This window comes from Copidosoma floridanum, unplaced genomic scaffold (genome assembly GCF_036245765.1).
Source record: "Copidosoma floridanum isolate Cflo_tuat_1 unplaced genomic scaffold, Cflo_Japanese_pri ptg000006l, whole genome shotgun sequence".
Classification (NCBI taxonomy): Eukaryota; Metazoa; Arthropoda; class Insecta; order Hymenoptera; family Encyrtidae; genus Copidosoma; species Copidosoma floridanum.
The window spans coordinates 23813951-23832233 of NW_028321883.1; the positions used below are offsets into that span (position 1 = coordinate 23813951).

At 42.2% G+C, this 18283-nt stretch overlaps 3 protein-coding genes across 4 annotated transcripts; 1 reads left to right on the plus strand and 2 right to left on the minus strand.

Moving 5' to 3' along the window:
• Positions 1–5390: 5390 nt before the first annotated feature.
• Positions 5391–7528, minus strand: Urm1 (Ubiquitin-related modifier 1). Of its 2 annotated transcripts, none has more exons than XM_014354269.2 (5): positions 7347–7528; positions 7026–7093; positions 6871–6952; positions 6280–6328; positions 5391–5667 (listed from the first exon to the last, which is right to left on the minus strand). In XM_014354269.2, exons 1-5 carry the CDS (start codon positions 7397–7399, stop codon positions 5599–5601), a joined length of 321 nt encoding a protein of 106 aa, XP_014209755.1. In that variant the 5' UTR covers positions 7400–7528; the 3' UTR covers positions 5391–5598. The 2 variants fall into 2 exon arrangements, with proteins under 2 accessions (XP_014209755.1, XP_089454626.1); XM_089598500.1 differs by lacking the exon at positions 5391–5667 and adding an exon at positions 5910–6010.
• Positions 7529–7735: 207 nt separating this feature from the next.
• LOC106640319 (uncharacterized) lies at positions 7736–15594 on the plus strand. Its single transcript, XM_014354318.2, has 7 exons — positions 7736–8611; positions 8807–9182; positions 9250–9717; positions 9832–12128; positions 12209–12405; positions 12485–12678; positions 14973–15594. The coding sequence occupies exons 1-6, from the start codon at positions 8252–8254 to the stop codon at positions 12633–12635; spliced, it is 3849 nt and encodes a 1282-aa protein (XP_014209804.2). The 5' UTR covers positions 7736–8251; the 3' UTR covers positions 12636–12678; positions 14973–15594.
• Positions 12960–18221, minus strand: LOC106640207 (uncharacterized). The gene is made up of 17 exons (XM_089598814.1): positions 18216–18221; positions 17687–18061; positions 17503–17618; positions 17242–17420; positions 17005–17165; positions 16738–16914; positions 16575–16666; positions 16308–16487; positions 15658–16001; positions 14948–15192; positions 14667–14840; positions 14545–14589; positions 14256–14478; positions 14012–14160; positions 13833–13934; positions 13563–13772; positions 12960–13496 (listed from the first exon to the last, which is right to left on the minus strand). The coding sequence occupies exons 1-17, from the start codon at positions 18219–18221 to the stop codon at positions 12960–12962; spliced, it is 3315 nt and encodes a 1104-aa protein (XP_089454940.1).
• Positions 18222–18283: the final 62 nt, after the last annotated feature.

Consider the following 18283-nt stretch of genomic DNA (forward strand, 5'->3'; position numbering starts at 1 on the left):
TCTTCTCTCCGCGGGTATAGACAAGTGTGTACATGTATAGCTACCCGTTGTTCCCTCCTTGCGCGGATATATTTTTTTTTTCGCATCCCCCTCTCCCCCTTGTAATATTCTAATCTCGTTACACGCGCTGCGATTTATGCAAGTTTCGCGGGTACCAACTCCGTCGTCTTGGTTTGCCGGTTATACTGAGCAGACGCGCGGCGAACGAGAGGAATGGGTTGCGGTAAAAAAAAAGGGGAGTGGGGGAGAAATCGCGTCCATCAACAACAAAATGCATATTCTTACCCTAAAATTTTCCGGCTTCCTTATTCTTCCGTACATTATAAGCCAAAAAAAAAAAAAAGAAAAAAAAAAAAGAAAAAAGGATCCAAGATACGGCTCAGTGTGCGGTATAGTGGTGCGATCTTCGGGTGCAATCCGATAAAGTGAGGATCCTTTCTCCGCGCCCATTGTACCCCCCTCGATGTTTGGGGCTCCTTTGCTCCTCCATTTGGGGAGCTTTCACGCGGCCACACGGGGGGGAGCGAGGAAAGGGTTCGCGATAAATAAGGTGAAAGCCAAGAGAGTCAGAGATATATACATACGTGCATCCAACGAACGAGCCCGGCCAAAAATTAATTCCTCGCGATCGGTAAAAATGTCCCCTCGTAAACTCGCGGGAATCCTCCCTTTCTACTTTACGGCGGTGCACATCCACGGGGTGTACGGTATTATTACCTATGTATATTGTACCTGGGCTCCTCGACGCGGAGCTACCTCGTAAAACTATCGATTTGCTCCGACTAAATGAAAGTACTCGACCGCATCTTTAATTATACAGGCCCATGGGGAGTTCACTGGGCGAAGCTTTTTTTTCTTTTTCTTTTTCGAAAACGAATGGAAAAGCTCGAGCTTTAGCCGAGGATCGATGTATAGCAATGGACAAATTACACGTGGGTGTATTTACGGTACAAAATAGAGAGGGGCGTATGAATAGTACGTTATTTGGCGAGCGATTAGTGATTTTTGGAGGTAAGTAAGTGTATATACGTAAACAAGAAAAGGATGAAATACCTATTTGAGGGACATTTAAGGATACACTGGCAAGCGCAAGCGGTGCATTGGTATAATATACGTACAGGCGCGAGAAGAGAAGAGAGTATACACCGATGTAGGGTATAGGGTACTTAAGAAAAGAAGGAGCCGTTAAAAGTTTGGTGGGGAGAGGGGGGGGGGGGAAGAAACGTTAGCGGGGCAAAACAGTTTCGGCGTAATAGGCAAAGTTGGCTCTCTCTTTCTTTCTTTCCTTCTCGCGCGCTGTCGCCCCGGCCCTTATTATTTTATATTTCGCCGGTAGGTATATATAGCCGGCCCCGTTGGCTGGAGAGATAACAGAAATTACACCGCACGCGAGCCATGGGCGCTTCCGCGAGGCGAAACAACCGTTACACCTACGAAACTTTAATTCGCCCGAGACGAGCCCCGCCGCGATTTCATCTGCCCTTGCTCCACCTGCAGCTCGTATACATATTATACATACACACGGTGGTTAACCCACCAACAACGCTCTCCTTATACTATCACACAGTTATATATACGTGTACACATTTGTGGGCAAAAACACCTAACGGACTCTGGCTTTCTTTCTATTTTTCTTTCGACTGGCGCAAGCACCTCTGCGACTATTATCCGAGGGGGAGGTTTTTCATCTCCCAGGCGCCCAAGAGATTATACATGGAATTATGTATACACGTGATTCGCCGGGGGGGAATATAATGACGATGATTGCTTTCGAATGGGAATAAAATCTTGGGACGAAGACTGAGGAATGATATGTATGTATACAGCAGGGGTCCGGGAAACTCGACACTCGTACGGGGAAAGAGAGCGAAAAAGCTCGGGTGCAAAAAAAAAAAAAAAAAAAAAACCCGAGGTAATCGCTAATGGCTTCCGCTGAGATGTATATATACTTGGACACGTTTAAAAAAAAAATAGGTCTGGCTGTGCAGTCCGCAAATGAACGTCTGTACGTGGCAGTGTTGGTATATAGGTATAGATGAAACACATGTACACAAAGTGACACAGAGAGAAAGGGATCGAGGGTAGTAGGGGTAGGTGGGTGTGGGGGCACAGGTTGTACATATATATACACATACGCGATAGGTGAAGCCGGGGACGGTCCAGTGATTAATTGTGTCAGCCATGATTACATCACGAGCCCGGCCGTATACGTCCGAGCCACCCTTACTCCGTATATAAGTACGTGCACGGGTATATGTATGGATGATGATACGTGTCGGCAGGTACCTCTATGTGTATACATAATATACGTGTATACCACGTACCTATGGTTGTATACGAGTATGATGCGCGTGTACGCGTGCCGTGTCCTCTGGTGCAAGCATGCGAATTAGATGGACATGTGTGTATATGTATGTATATACGTGATAACTATACAATGTACGTGTGTATGGATCTACGCGTGCGAGTCCGCGTGCAGTGGGAGAGCGATTCGTTCATCCACCTCGACGTGTACATACCCGCGTGCACACGGACTGGCGCGTGACCGTTGCAGGGGACTGCCACCCGGTGAGGCCGATGCAACCGGGGGAAGCCCCGTGATTTCGATCAAACTTTCCTACCATGTGTACTTTGTGCTTCATATATACCTACCTTTGGCAATAAGCTGCATTTCAGGCTACATGTATAAAAATACACGCCCTTTACTTTTTATTCAATTTTAATACTTTTTCTCTTTTTTTTTCCCTCTCTGCAAACGGCTCTCAGCGGAGAATCGATAAAAATTGTACCGTAAGCTTTTTCTTTCTTTTAGTTTTAATATAGCAAGCGAACGTCTCTACGTGTATGCGTATATTTCGGATATTGAAAGTACAGGTACCTATCACTGCGCTTCGAGAAAAGGAACAAATGATACGATACGTCGTTGGATATCAGCAAAGAATTTTGAAATTATTTCCATATGAAATAGTTTTTCGCCTTTATCGTACGCATATCGAGGGGATAAACAATGTTTTTACAACTCTTCGGTGTAATTTGACAAGAAAATACAATTGGCAGTTTTTCCAGGAGACTCCAATGGTTTTCCAGCAAAGAATTAAACTCTAACTGGATAAAAGTGTGTCAGAATCGTCAACAAAAACGTCTCGGATCTCGCCTTCGGCTCCAACTAGTGACAAACGAAAATACATTTACACACGTGTTCTCGAGTCAAGTATGTCTTTTGGAAACCACACACGTACTTTAGTACAGTCGTATACGGACGCACACAGCTCGTTAACGCAACTGTATATTATGCATATGGTAGGGCCACACAACGGCGCACCCAAGAAGAAGGAACAGAGAGCGAGAACAACATATCCACGGAAGTATAGGACCAAAGACCACACGTGACATGTACCTAGAAACCTCCTCCATCCAGCGCATCCACGGCAATGGCAGAGTATTCTCTGGTCGAGACAGATACCGCGATGTTACGTTCGCGCACACACGTGTGTATCCACCTCGCTGCCCTCCACCCCCTTTGATACACTGCACGGGCTCTGTTTATGGCGTGTGCGCGTGCATGCAAGCTCTCCACCCCCGTATATGTATAATATCCACGCATTCGTCCCGATGCATCTCTCGCTGTGCTCGTTATATTCCCCTTCTTTGGCTCTTTGTCGGATTAATTTTTTTTCAAGCTCATTGTCATATTACATTTCAGGCAAAGCCACTGGAATCCTTCAATCGTGTACAATGACTTGATTCGGCTCTTATGGCGTTGATGCAATAGCTGACCTTTTTTTTAGTTTTTTTTTTTTTTTTTTCTTTCTAACGAGCTCACTTTCGAGCGGAACGGGTCGTCCTCGTTACAATTGGCACGGTTCCGTCCGAGAGAGTCCTGCAAGCGCCAAAGGTCAAAATAAGGCGCGATCTCCAAGTACAAGTATCGCACTTTGGTGTGTAGTCAACCCACTTATACTCGGGAAGAAGCCCCTGTACACCCACAACTGCAGCGGCGCACTCGTGCATAAATGAATTCCTCCCGGGGAAGGAGATGATGTGTAATTAACGAGCCAAGTTTTCGGCGATAAATCGAGAATAAAGCGCGCGCGCGACTCCTCGGGAGAGAGGAAAAAAGGAATATATACTTGCTCCCGGTGCGTGATATGAAAAAGTGCGCCGCTAGAGAAAAGCGGGGGAGGCGGAGGGGGGAGTCGGGCTCGTTTGCAAAAGTGCGAAACTTCCTGCACCCGATGTTAATTGTAACGTAATGTATGTAAAGCCGAGTGCAAGCGACTATGCAGTTATATACATACACCCCCTGCATAGAGTGGGTGTGAGGATCGAGGTGGAGGTGTGTAAGTGTTATGACACCAGGCACGGCTATAGCAGCACCGAGTCGGCGGAACTCGGCCAGCGTCAGAGAATCGCACCAGGGCGATGGGGGGGACCGGAGAAGTGAGAAAGAGTAAAGCAATAACATCAGCCACCGAGACTCTTGGAGGCTGGCCAAAGTGTCGCCCCGGCTCCGCTACATTATGCCCATTATCTACAACTTATCTCTCGAGGCGCACGCGCGCCGTGTACGTATATTTCACAGAGAGCCCGCACCTTCCACGTACACGTTATATAATATTATTGTACGGGTGGTGTGTGTACATACAGCGTTTCACGCGAGAAAACGTTTGGTTTTCTTTTCCCCCATCCCCTCCAGAGAGAGAGAGAGAGAACTCCGAGTATAAACTTTGACCGTTACAAATCGTGTTTTGTAAAACGCGTGGGTATACATGTATCTGTATAACGAGCACGAGGTCCATCATCGCGTTTCCTTCCTCTCGCCTGACCGATGAGCAATTCATTCGGATAAATTGGAAAGTTAATTGCGAGACGCGCTCTGCTCACGGCAGAACTGCATTTTTCAACCTGCCGACGTCGCTGCTTTTCTTTATACTCGCGCTACTTCTTTCTCTTCCCTTGTAGTATACTTACCTGCCCCCGTCTGCACTCGTTTCAAGTTTCAGAAAACTCACAGAGCGAAAATTAATTAGTCGTCTTTCCTCGACGTAGACGTGGACGACGGGCGTTCGCGTGAATTTTAATTAAATTTTAATCGTGCCAAATAATTTCGTTTTCATTGATTTTCCAGTTTTTACGCGTCAACGTATATATAATTTTTCTACCAACGGGAGACGGGCTGATGCTCGAACGTCGTCTTCGATTGTCAGGTTTATATACCTTGGTTTACAACTGTTTTCGGAAGATGGATCGATGAGGGGGTTTCTGGCTGAAAATTAAACATAAGTACAAATTATTTCATAAATATTTATTGATATTTCATCAACGTCTTGGCAAAAAAGAATCAAAGCTTTTAAAAAATGTATAGCTCGAAGATGAGAAAGCGAGTGAAAAAAAAAAAAAAAAAAAAGTAGTGCCCTGGTTTATCACAGCTCAACTCGCCCGTGCAGTCATTTGGTTTTTGCGCGCACGTGACTCGGTGCCTCTATATTCCTTCATTAGCACGCAATTTAAACACAACATGTGGTAGTCGAGCTTTATGCATCAGGACCGAGTGGGGCTCCTCTGTCCGAAAATTCAACCAGCCAGGCGTGGGCGACGTTAACCGCCGTGTAGCGTCGAAATAAACGTCACAGTGTCGTTCGGCTTCAGCACGTACTCGCCCTGGCCCTGCGAATCACACAAGCCAGAGAAACACGAATAGTTAATCAGAACTCTGCTTTTGATTTTTCTTCCTCCTCCCTCTCTCTGTTTGCGTGGATACGCTGTTTTATGCCTCCTTTTTTTTTTTGCTCGAGCGTCCCGGGGTTGACTTTCGAGGGAATTGTCGGGGGAAGGATGGATATCGGATGAATGGGTCTGGGATTCTTTTTTTTGTTCGGTGGCTCTCTCTGTCGCGTGATCAGGCCACTTGTTTGTTTTCCAGGGAATATTGTTAAGAGCTTCATTATCGGTTTCTTGTCTCTCGGCAAAAAGTAAACAGTTCTATCCATTTCCATATTCCCGGACTGTACTTTTGTAGGAATGTAAATTAAAAAAAAAAAAAACGGTAAGCAAGAGTCAATCTTTCAAACTTTTACTTCGGTATCAGCGAAGCGCTGGAATATTTTTGCGAAAGAAAAAAAATGGAAAGAATGATCAATTGCTGCTAATGTACAAGTTACTATCTTCATGTTAATTTTTCATTTTAATTCGATTTGATTTTTTTTTAAACTAATACACATTTAGTGATTGGTATACAAATGATAAATTGTAAAGTTAAAATAAAAAAGTGGTTCTTACATATAGTTCCCAGTCTGCGTCGTTCACCAAGACAAGAATTCCTGGCCTCCTGAAAATAGTTCATAACACCGGATAGTTTATTATTGAATAATTTTAAAAAACGCAGTTATTTGTACAACACAAAGTATTACATTGGCTCAAAGTCGCGGAAAAAAAACGCGTAATAAACTGCACAGCTGCTGCCATCTAACGCACGTCTCGTCTAACTGAACCAACAAACGTGAAAATTGATTTATCATACCATCAGTTATCTAACTTATCATTGACTGATATGAGAATGATGCATCTGTGCCAATTTACAAATTTATGTAAAACTAATCAATTTTTGATAATAAACATCTAAAATATTATTCCATCTATACTTAACATTAGTTGTTACACGCTTGTAAAGTATATCGACTCATTCACAAAGTATCAGCTCCATCTGTTTTAAGTACTACATTTACTCTATAGTCTTTTCACGCAATGTAAATAAAAACAGCACGTGCTCGTAAGAAATTTATGAGAAGTGTATATAAATAACACCCATATGTATACTTATATGGATTTGGTTTTGACGAATATTTAAAAATGTTCAAATGAGTTACTTACACTGTATCTTCGGAGACAAAAAGTTCTGGCCTCTCCGATAGCATATTATCACGCAACCATAGGATCAACGTATTTAATGTCCCTAATAGCCATAAACATATATAAACATGAATTGACAGAAAGTATAGTACACAGCAATAATCCTTTGAACTTACATTCTTCGTCTCCGGACAACGTAATACTGTGTTTTTTTTTATTTTCAAACAACAACTCAGCTCCACCTCTGAAACAATAAAAAAAAAAAGTTATAAAAATTTTAAGATTTCCGTGAGTTACATTTGAAAATAATAAGAGAACGATTGAGCAGTTTCATCAGAACAAAATACAAATAAAAACGATGAAAAACATGAAAAGTATAAAAATGTGTGGTCTTAATGACGAACAAACGTTTAAATACTTATTATTTACTTATTTGACCGTTTAAATGCGTCACATGAGAAAGTATAGGTTAGAAAATTGCCGTGTTGTTTAACTACCTAAATTCAATTGTCAGTGGTAGCCCAACAATCCCAGCACTATTACTCGTCATAATTGTTGACTCGTGAGTTTTCTCTCCTGATCGTCTTCTTTCTCCAACAACAAAACAATCAAACAAACTTTTAGTACTTTGCCGAACTGAACGCAACAATGAAAACAAACAAACATTGACACGTTACGATTGACGTGCCGTGGCGCGATTGATCTTTCAAAAGACGCGCCAGACTCGCAGTTCACACGATCCATCGTTTCATCAAATCACTCGCGTGATAAAAAAGGGCTGCTGCCATGCAGCTGCGGTTTCATATTGGATCGGATGTCGGGTGTCGGGCATTTGCCTGCAGAGGAAGATAGTGTGTGGGGGCAAGGAAGAGGTAGGAACAGTAGGAACAGGAAGCAGGGAGCAACGTCGACTCGGAATTCGAGACATTCCGCTCAGAGCGCGGTGATTTATCGCACGTTTTTCCTGCAGTTAGTCAAAAGAAAAGCAAAAGCCTATTATTTCCCAGCCTCTTCAGGAAACGTGGGTCGGCACAATCAAGAGAATGTCGACCTCGACGCCGTAAGTGCTGGACAGAGACCAAGAGCACCGACGAAGCCTCAAGGACGCCCCGAGGGAGCAGCGGAGACGCAGGTATATATACGTATCAACCGCTTGCCCAGCCCCCCCCAGAGCAGCGGTAGGTGGGGGCCATTGATTCGCGGTAACTCCCCGCGTGCATCGCACGACGTCGGGTTAGAATTCGCGAGCACCCGGACAACTGTCGCGTGTGTTAACCTAGTCGCTGGCGCAGTCTTCCCCGTTTCTGGCGGTTACTTTTGAGTAGAGCACGCGTGTGACGAAAAAAGCCGGCGTGGTCACCTGCACTTGTCCTTATCACTCTTATCTGAAAGTCCGTTAGACATGTCAGAACCGACAGCTGAGCCCGTTAAGTCGGTTCAGCAGCTCGAAGAAGTCGAGTTGCAGCCGCAGCAAAAACAAGTGGAGGGACAAGCGAAAGAGGAGGCAGAGCTCGTTCAACCTGAAGAAGAAAAAGAAGATAAGGTGATTGTCGAGTCCACGGTTAATGAAGAACAGACTAATAAAGTTCAAAAGCAACAGCAGGAAGAGATCATGGAACAACAGCCTGAAAAGGAGTCATCTGAGCCTGAGCCTAGTGGATTGACTTTAGAGGACCCACTAGAGCAGGAACCTGAACATCCTGTGGAACAGGAGGAGCAGTTAGATAGTGAGGAGGAAAATCAAGAAAAAGAACGTTCTTCGGTAAGTTTCTCCACTTATCTGTATATGGTATTCATGGTACCTGTTCTGTTTTTATAAATATGAAAAACAAATGAAATTCTTTTGTTTTTCTAAATTTTACATCTTTTGAAGCTTAGATGATCAATAACGCAATTGTTATCGCTCCTGAATTATTCATGTCACAGATTCACTTTCCACTTATTTATTATTATGCAGGAAATATCACATGGGTCTCAAGACACTATTCCAATGCCTGCTGAAAGTATGTTACAAGAAAGAGCCATTGAAGATGAGGAAATGCCTGCGATGGTTGCCGTTGATAGTTCTCAAGTAATTGAATCAGGTGCCAACTTCAAGCAAGAAGAAAGATATAGTCCTAAGCCTATGCCTAAAAAAGTTGAAGATAGTGACAGTGACAGTGTATGCGTTATAGATGATGACGACGATGATGAATATGACAAAGGCGAAGAGGGTGAGGAAGAAGAACATTCATATGATGAAGACGAAGATGAAGAGGATTATGTAAGTTCTTCGTATGATGATGATGATGAAGAAGAAGAAATAGAAAGACAACGGTACAAAGATAACTATGGTAAGATACAAATGCTTGTATTTTCTATTGGTAAATTTTAACCTCATCTTTTACTGAACTATTGCAGATAGAAGGCAAACAACAAGACCTGAGAGAAAAATAGAAAATGAAGATGATGATGAAGATTATGACGAGGATGAGGAAATGGAAGATGACGATGAAGTAGAAGAATGTTACAAAGAAGACGGCACAGAAGATGACTCTGGGCCAGATTATTTTGATGGTGGTTCTGATGATTTAGTTCTTAGGCATAGTAATGGTCTTAACAAGCAGGTCAAAGAGCGCAGTGCTTCACTGCAGGATTTAAGTTACTCTAGAGATCATTCAATAAAAAATAGACGTAATGTAAACCCCTTAAGCCAAAAAGCAAGATTTGAAAGGAATCAAGAGCGCAAGGCAACTCCAGGAAAATACGATTACGTTCAAAGTAAAGTCAAACAGTACATAATAGACATGTCAGAACAAAGAAAAATATCAACTGAAAAACGTAAAAAATCTCAAGAAGAAGTCAAAAATAGGCAAGAAGAATTACTTGGTAAATATCCATAATTTTTTTTACAAATTTGCATTTTAATGATTAATCATTGATTGCTGTTGATTACATGTGTTACTTATGTTTTGTTTATTTGTTTGTTTTTTTTTTCAACAGAATCACAAGCGCGTAAAAATGAAGAGATGGTTATGACTTGTAAAACAATAAAAAATTATACAGAGAAAGCTTTAAAAGAAGTAGCAGAGGAAAGTAACCGGTTTTACGTCCCGCAGCCATTTGACAACGGTGAAATAACTATTAATTTCTTACCCAAGCAAGGAGTAGATGATAGACAATCAGCAATGAATCAAGAGTCAATGGACGTAGATCCGATTGCGATTGACGATCCAAGAAATGACGGAAGAGTTGGTAGGATGAATGGTACTGCTACGAATGATGATCCAAATAACTATGTAAACGCTAAAAAAGGCATACGTAGGCGTGATGAATTTTCTCCCAAATTGTTGGTTAATGGAGAGGATTCTGGCAACGTTTCTAATTTACGGTCGCTATCTTACGAAGAATACATGAAAGGTCCCTCTAATGAGGAATTTATCGACGAAGTTATGGGTGATGAAAGAACAATCAATCAAATACCAAACATTACTGGAAAGTGTAATAACAATGACGTCGACGAGCCACCATGTATTCTGGAAATTAATAGTGTTACAAGTAACTATCGCGCTGCAGAAAGAATAGATGAGGAAGAAGATCTTCAAAACAGAAAAACTCCCGTTATGATTAGTCAATCGACAGAAACATTTAACCAAGAGCATCCTGATGTTCATATTTTAAGGTCACAGCTGCATCAGCAGAACGGGCAATTCGAGAACCTTCGAAATATCTATCAAAAAACGTTGTCGGAAAACATGTCAATGAAAATAGAATTAGACAATTTGAGAAAGATCGTTACGTATTATCAAGAAAAAGAAAAACTAGTGCCAGAAAAGAAGACAGCTGCGATCCAAACTGACAGCAAGTCGTCCGGTCCAGCTCTTAATATGCCGCTCATCGACATAGATTGTGAAGATGACGAACAAATCGATCCAAAATCGACCGTCAACAGTATGTCAACAATTAACACACAGTGGTCGGATAGTACAAATAGTGTCGCGGCCTCAATAGACCCACCACCCAGCATGAAGACTGCCTTATTTTCAGACGATAGTGTAACAACGCAAGGCAGAACGCCTAAGCCTAAGAACCCATTTTCTCGAGCTTTCATCACTTCCAACAAAATTCTACAAACTCTGTCAAACATCACGACTGGCAAAGCAAAATGGGACAGGTATGGCAAGAAAAGCCCTAGTCCCAAGCATCAAATTCCTGAAATTGTGATAGATTCTGTACAGTCGAATCAACATAGTAAAGCTGGGCCGTCGAGGAAACGAAAAGCCTCCGACAATATGGATGAACATGTTCAGCCATTCAAAGTTCCTCATACTACTGCCGAAACTCAAATCACTAATCCCAACGACGGGGATAAGACGATTGATGATGGTAGTGCTACTTCACAAACCACAAAGCAGTCAAAAGACACCCAAGAATCGGATGAAGACGTAAAAATATTTTTGTATCCAGAAGATGAAAATGGTAAGGAGCACAGCTTTTTGATCCAAGCCAAGGAAGTGGGCCCCAATCAGAGTAAAGGAGTTCGAGAGTGCGGTCCTTATTTATTGGGGAACGTTGAGGTGTACATGACGGAAGTAAACGGTACAATCAACATATGGGGTAAAGAACTAAGTCAGGATTTGATTAACCAAAACCTAGACGAATCAGAGTCGTCGCCGCGATCGAAAAATGCGAAAATGGACGTCCGCTGGCAAAGCACTCCTCGTATGTTAACTAGAAACCTCTCAGCCTCGACGAGCAAGAAATCGAGGGTAGTACCAAGATTCAATCAGCAGCAGCATAATCACTCTTGTGAGACAGTCAACAGTGTAGACAACGAGCTGTATAATCACCATCATTGTCATCGAACTTTGGTGCCGGCATGCTGCCAGAGTCACGAAAATCCGCCTTGTTGCTCTCGAATCAGAGTCGAGGAGGACTACTGTGGTTGCAGATATCAGACCGACAAGCGCAACACTAACTGCAAATCCCACCTTCAAGATCTCGGTAGGCACTCTCTGCCCAACGTTTATCAAGAATTTGCTTGCTGCAACAATCGCCATAGCCATTGCAGAACAGCTGCCGCATGCGGTAATCCATTCAAACAGAGGTCTTTCGTGAATCAAAACTCCGAGCCCACTGACGACGAGATCGAATTAGACGAGGATATTTTACAGCTCAGCTCGAAACTCAATCATTCTCACAAACAAAACACCCTGCATTCCCCCAGCCCTAGTAACGAAACTAATGAAAATGACAATGATCCGCTCATTCCTCAAAAACACCAATCAGATGAGCCAGAGGTATTAAATGTTGTTGAAACTTCTCAAAATCATCTAATTCGTTATTTATGTCTGATTTTTTTATTTATTATTTTTTGCAGACGCGTAAGCAGAAATTTGGCGGCAAAAGAGTGCGAGGGATACTGTTAGATTTGTTGAAAATAAATTGCGGAGACTGTAAATCAATGGACTCTGGGACCAATCCAAGTACTTCGATGTACGAACCAAGTCCTGCTATTTTAAGAGCTGTTGCTTGTTCGCCGAGTCAACCGACTTGTTCATCTCGTTCTAATGAAAAGTATGTTGGAAAAAGCCCATTAATGTTTACTGGTGACTTGTCCAAGATGAATAATCATGAATATTTTGTGTGATTTCAGATGCTCAACTTGTCGCATAAAAAAAGATAAAGCTTCTGAGTTGCAAACTCAGCTAGAGTTCTTCCGTAACGAAATTGAAAAAATTAGCACCTACTCGGCCACGATGCGCGATAAGTTGGATTCGTTGTGCAAGGAGGCTAAAGAAAAATAAGGCTAAAACTTTAAAAGTTCTTTGTAAATAGTTGGCAGAAGAGGTACAATTTTTTACTTTTCCACATGCAACCTAGCATGATTCCTTTTTAGTTTACATTATGTATTTGAAAATAAAGTATTGCCAATTTAAAAAATTGTCACACTTTTTAACGTAACTCGTAAAGTAGAAAATTACATTTTTTTAGTTATATGTGTAACAAAGAAAGTGTACATAGTTTTTGCAGTTTGTTAAGTTATTTGCCAATAATTTTATTTCATTTTTTTAAAAATATACTTATGTTAAGAGAATAAGAGACAATAAATACAGATTTCAATAAGAAATTTAGTAGTTGCAATCACAAGAATCATAACCAGGCGCAGGAGATTCTATTTGCGACACAGTCTCGCATTGCTCTTGACCTTTAAATATGTTACTGTACGATACTTTCAAGTAATCGACATGTCCTTGCAACGATCTTATTCTGCCCTGAGCCTGTTGCAGTGCTTCGTTCAGGTTTCCGATCTGGCTCTGCATCTTCTGCCTTATCTCGTCTCTTTCTTTCTGCGCCGTTTTAGCCGCCGCTCGACATTGCGCCAATTGTATTTCAAAGTCGCTAATTTGTGCTTGCATGCTGCGTTTTATGGCCTCGCATCTTTCTTTAGTTCTTGACACTTGCCTTGCCGAATCCTCGCGTACCTGCTCTAGCATGGCCGTGAGCTGAGCTATCTCGTGCTGCTTCTCATCTTGACGCTTTTGCATGCTAGCACATTGCTCTTCGAAGCGTGCGATAGCGTTTTTCATCCGCTCATTATCGGTACGCAGCTCGCTATTCTTCTTCTCCAGTTCATCGATGCGGCCACCACCATCATTCTTCTCGTCCTTCGTGAAAATATGAAAAATTAGTTTGACCTCGCAACAATAAACCACATTAAACAAAACAGTTACCAGTAGCGTTTGAAGTTCTCGCTGCAAATCATTTATTTGCGTTTGCATGGCATCAATTTTTTCTTTAGCTCCGAGTAGTTCTCGAGACAAGTCTTCGCAATTGTGCTCGGCTAGCATTCGCAATTGCTGAGATTCTTGCAATTTCATCTGCGTCTGCTTCAAGATGTCGGGTAGCGGTGCTAGTTCAGCTAGTTTTTCTTGAAATTGGTTCTACGTACGTTTTTTAACAATTAATTTTTAATTCATACACCAAATCAATGATTATAATACCTTCACACGACCGATCTCCAAGGTAACATTTTCGTTCATTCTAGCGTTGTCCATGTCCATCAGATCGAGCTGCCGCCGCTGTTCTTCGACGATCTGCTGAGCCTTTAGTAAATAATTTCTATAATGCATTTTCATTTTTTTTTTTACTGTATATAATCTTGTAAAATCTTAAAATGCACTTGTAAATATTTATTCTGGTAATCGTCCAACTGCGTCGCCTGGTCACGTATCATGGTGCGCAACTCCTCAAGTTCGTCTTGTGCTTCTCGGAAGCGCTGTCTCGCAACTAGCAGAGTTTGCTCTTGCTCCACGAGCTGCTCCTTGGTGCCTATTGTAACAGTAAAAATCATCATTATTCAAACAATACTTGGGTCAATTTTACCTACGCTTTCAATGCACCAAAAAAAAAAAATTCTACCATACCAAGCAGATCGTTCCGTTCTCCCTCGACCGCTCGCAATCTCTCTTGCGCGTCTATCAACTTGATTTCGAGACATTCGCGCTCTTCCTTGGCTTCGCGAGTCTCTCGCCTCAAAGCCTCCGAGTCGGTTCGCAGCCGCGACACTTCGCACAGTTTGCTCTTGTAATCGTCTTGGAGGCGAGCATACTGTTCTCGCAAATCTCGAAATTGCTGCTCGACGCAATTCTGCGTTTGAAAATAAACGATTTTTTATATGCTCTATTTCATGAAATAAATTTTTTTTTTATATACCGGCAAGTCGCTGCAGGGCAGGCAAGGTGCCGAGTCCTTAGTGATCTGTTGACATTAAATAAATTAATATAATTTTCAGAATTTATGGGCTCAAATTTGTATTATAAATAAACACATGAAACCTTGGACGGTATGCTAGGAACTCTAAGTGGTTCAGGACAGCCTGAACGGGTACGGGGGTTAGCGCACTCGATTAATTTTTTTTGCTGCTCCAATTGATCCTTTTCTCGCTCCGCTTTCAATAATTCCGTCATCAGAGTTGCGAGCTCCTCTCTCAGGCGAGGAAACGGATCTTCCTTTACGAGCAATAGTCTACTGTTACTTTTTTTTTTCTCCATACCCTGGTTATTGACAATTCTTGTTTGCAACGATAATAATAATATTTAGTCATAATTTATGTAACCTCCTGATTTGTGTTATTTCCACAGGCATTGGGTCTTCTTTCGATCTCAGTGGGGCACGTGTGTTCGACGCGGCTCGAAGGAGGAGGAGGAGGTGGTGGTCTCTGAGGACAGCCGCTAGAATTTGCATTTCGGCTGTGCATATCTTGGCGATGTGGAAAAAAACAGTCGTCCCCAGCTCTTGAGGCTCCCCCGGCTAGTCGCGCGCAATTCGGCGTTCGTCGCTCTTTACACGCACTGGGAATTCCTACATTGATGGAGTTTAATTTTGTTTTTTAATAATTTTTAGTTAAGTATTTAATTCTATTTCAACCAGTGATGGCGCAAAAAAAAAAGCATAAAGTGTACAACTTCAATGGACTAGCGATAATCGTTTAAAATCTTGAGAGCTGTACCTACAATTCCATTTTTATTTTTTTGTAACTATAAAGATAACTTATATTTTTGCAGATATTAGATCGATGTTAGATTTGTACACGTATTTATGACACAAGTACTTTTAAGCTGAGTATAAGAATGAGAAGTAAAATATGTATGGATAGCTCGCATTTGAATGAAACGTGTAACTCAAAGTAATTTTAAACTATCCTAATTTCTGATGAATATAAAATAAACATTCCCAAATTTTATTTTTATGTACCATCTTCAAAAAAAACTTTTCGTGCGTTATTTATAAAACAAAATTTAAAAAAAACGATTAGGAAACACTTACTGCTTTCGCATCCGGGAGGTGTTTCGAGGGGCGGCTGAATCGTTTGTTCGGCTCCCCTTGAACTGCACTTGCACGAAAGATCCTTGTGACGATTGGGCGAGTGTTCGGGCCGTTGTGGCGAGAGGCAAGGAGACCTAGAGGGAGACGATGCCGAAGTTGCCGGCCGCGATTGGGGCGAAGAGCAACGCGACTGTTGCTGTTGCTGCTGAATACAGTTGAGCTTATTATTTAGCTCAGAATTCTCCTTCATAACAATACGAATATCAGCCTGTAGGCCACAAAGTTTTCGTTGCAAGCATTCCACCGCATTGTCCTTTTCCAGCAGCTCCCTTTGTAGCTGATATCTACGATGTAGTGTTTATTATATTTAAATTAAAATTTGTCCAGTGCTCGAGTGATCGAATCTATTTTTCAAGAGCAGGAAGTAGAACTAGATCAGAGGTAATGTCTGAATATGGACAACATACAATTTTGACAATATTAGGTTAAGAATCCGAATGACAGATGAACGTGTACGCAAACAAAATTGAAGTCCTGTCTTAGACGTATACGCAGTCTTTTGTCAATTAAATACAACGTTCCATTGTAGTTTTGAAAGGTCAAAGTAAGGCAGTTTTGGCACTGTACGATTTAAAATATAGGGTATGTACTTTCCACCCTCCAGCTGTGCATTTTCTTTGGCCATTTTTTCTTGCAGCGACATAAATTCCGTCAGTCTGCCCGTTAAATTTTCAATGCACTTTTTCCCCCGACTTTTCGGCCTGCTGTCCGCAACAACTATCTTTGGAATATTTTCTTCCGTGTTGCCGCAAACAATGACCCTGGGTAATCTTTAAGGTGTTAAAATATATGTTTCTTTTGAACTAGTTGTTGAACTAAAACGAAAGATGATTATCATTGTTGAAAGTAGAGTTTACTTGTCCTCGGGATAGTCGATTTCAGGGAACGCGAACCTCTCGCAAGGTTTATCGGGCTCGCAAGTTTTTTCACACACCTTTTTACATTTGTCCTTATCCTTATCCAAAATTAAAACAAAACATCAATTACGTAATGCATATATTTTTACGTAATTGTTTCTACCTGATGTGGATAAGGCAACATGTCGAACATTTTCGCAAAAGTTCGCGTGGACGGATCCATAACACCGATGGTTCGTTCCAGTTTGCGGGTAATGTTGTTCAGTTTCGCGACATTAGACATCAAGCGCGCCTGCACTTCCCTAAACTTAGCCGTGTCTTCTACCGACAGTTCTTCTTTCTGTAATAAACGTCATTAACGGTACAATTTTCCTATAATTTTTACATCTAAGCACAAAAAGAATACACATCATCGTTAACATAGACTAACTTGAGACAACTCTTGAACGATATCCTTGTCTTCTTGTATGATCTTCTTTATGGCGTTCGCTTCCTTTTGATTATTCATCATTTCTTCAGCTACGCAAGGATCGGTCAGGGGAATCGTGCTCATGATCGAGTCGCTGTGCTTATCATTTGGAACCACGATACCTTTTACCAAAGTATAACGAAAATTAATTTGACTTACGAATAAAATAATATTCCACGTGTATTACACGTCAAGTACCTAAACCCAAGTTCGGAGGTAACGGATAAGCCGGTGGTTTGTTACCGGCCGCCTCCCCGTCCCGAGTGTCCCGACAGGCAGCCGGGGCTGCTTTGGCACTTTCTATCTCTCTATTTGGCGCTTTGGCGGCTTTGTTACATCCATCTTCCACCTTGGAAACTTTCTCTTTGTCCGACATTCTATCGAGAAAAAAAAAACCCTCCCCACAATTAATTTATCACTCGATATGACGTTTGTTTGCTCTTTGTTTTAATTTCTCACTCTGTAATGTCCTTCTTCTCGGCTTCTGGCAGTACGGGTGAAGAATCCCCAACTGTTCGAAAATCACCAGACTTCAGTTCGGACTCCCCTTCCGAGTGACGTGCGACTTCGTGATCCTGCCCAAAGAAAGATAAAAGTGTTAAAGGCACTTTCATCTAACTAATAAAGGTCCATGACAACCAACCGGTAGAACGAGGTGGGGCTCAACTTCTGGGAACACCGGCTTGAGAGACTCGATAAAGTCTCCGGGTGGGGCGAACTCGTACTCCGACTCCGAAGTTTCTTCCTTGGCTTCCCGCAGAGGGATCGGACTGACGGGTAGGTAGTCCTCGAACTCGAGTTGTATGGGCTTGCGAAGGTCGAAGAGCGATTCCAAGGATCCAAAGGTTTCCCGGAAATTCTGGATTGACGACGCTAGCCTATTAGGAGCCAGAGGCTGTTGAGAGTTCTGCGACGTTGGCTTTGAATTAGAGGCGCGCGAGCGGACCCGCGGGAGTCGGCTTGTCGGGGCGATGCTCGTCACCGAGCGCGCCTGGCTCAACGTGCAAGTCTTTCGCTTCTACATGGATTATAGGTGATAGCTCGGTTATAGACGACATGTTTACACGCTTGAGCGAAATTAAATCAATTAAATAAATAACACCCGTGCCTATGTTTTAATGAACGATCTTTTGAGCAAACTAGGGAGAAATGTGACTTTTTGCAAAGTATACCTTCATTTTTTTACCTTCGACACGCCGGCGCGCTTTTCAACTTGGTTTCCTGGCCTTTGGACGCGTAC

What these genes read in the sequence shown, in the direction of transcription:
- Urm1 (XM_014354269.2), bottom strand. Translation starts at nt 7,399, where the DNA reads ATGACGAGTAATAGTGCTGGGATTGTTGGGCTACCACTGACAATTGAA. An exon ending in CCACTGACAATTGAATTTAG is followed by an intron (nt 7,094 to 7,346) that starts GTAGTTAAACAA and finishes TTATTGTTTCAG; the next exon opens with AGGTGGAGCTGAGTTGTTGT. An exon ending in ACGCAGACTGGGAACTATAT is followed by an intron (nt 5,668 to 6,279) that starts GTAAGAACCACT and finishes TGTGATTCGCAG; the next exon opens with GGCCAGGGCGAGTACGTGCT.
- LOC106640319 (XM_014354318.2), top strand. Translation starts at nt 8,252, where the DNA reads ATGTCAGAACCGACAGCTGAGCCCGTTAAGTCGGTTCAGCAGCTCGAA. An exon ending in AAGAAAAAGAACGTTCTTCG is followed by an intron (nt 8,612 to 8,806) that starts GTAAGTTTCTCC and finishes ATTATTATGCAG; the next exon opens with GAAATATCACATGGGTCTCA. An exon ending in TAGGCAAGAAGAATTACTTG is followed by an intron (nt 9,718 to 9,831) that starts GTAAATATCCAT and finishes TTTTTTCAACAG; the next exon opens with AATCACAAGCGCGTAAAAAT.
- LOC106640207 (XM_089598814.1), bottom strand. An exon ending in TTCCTAGCATACCGTCCAAG is followed by an intron (nt 14,590 to 14,666) that starts GTTTCATGTGTT and finishes TAATGTCAACAG; the next exon opens with ATCACTAAGGACTCGGCACC. An exon ending in GAGAACTTCAAACGCTACTG is followed by an intron (nt 13,497 to 13,562) that starts GTAACTGTTTTG and finishes ATTTTCACGAAG; the next exon opens with GACGAGAAGAATGATGGTGG.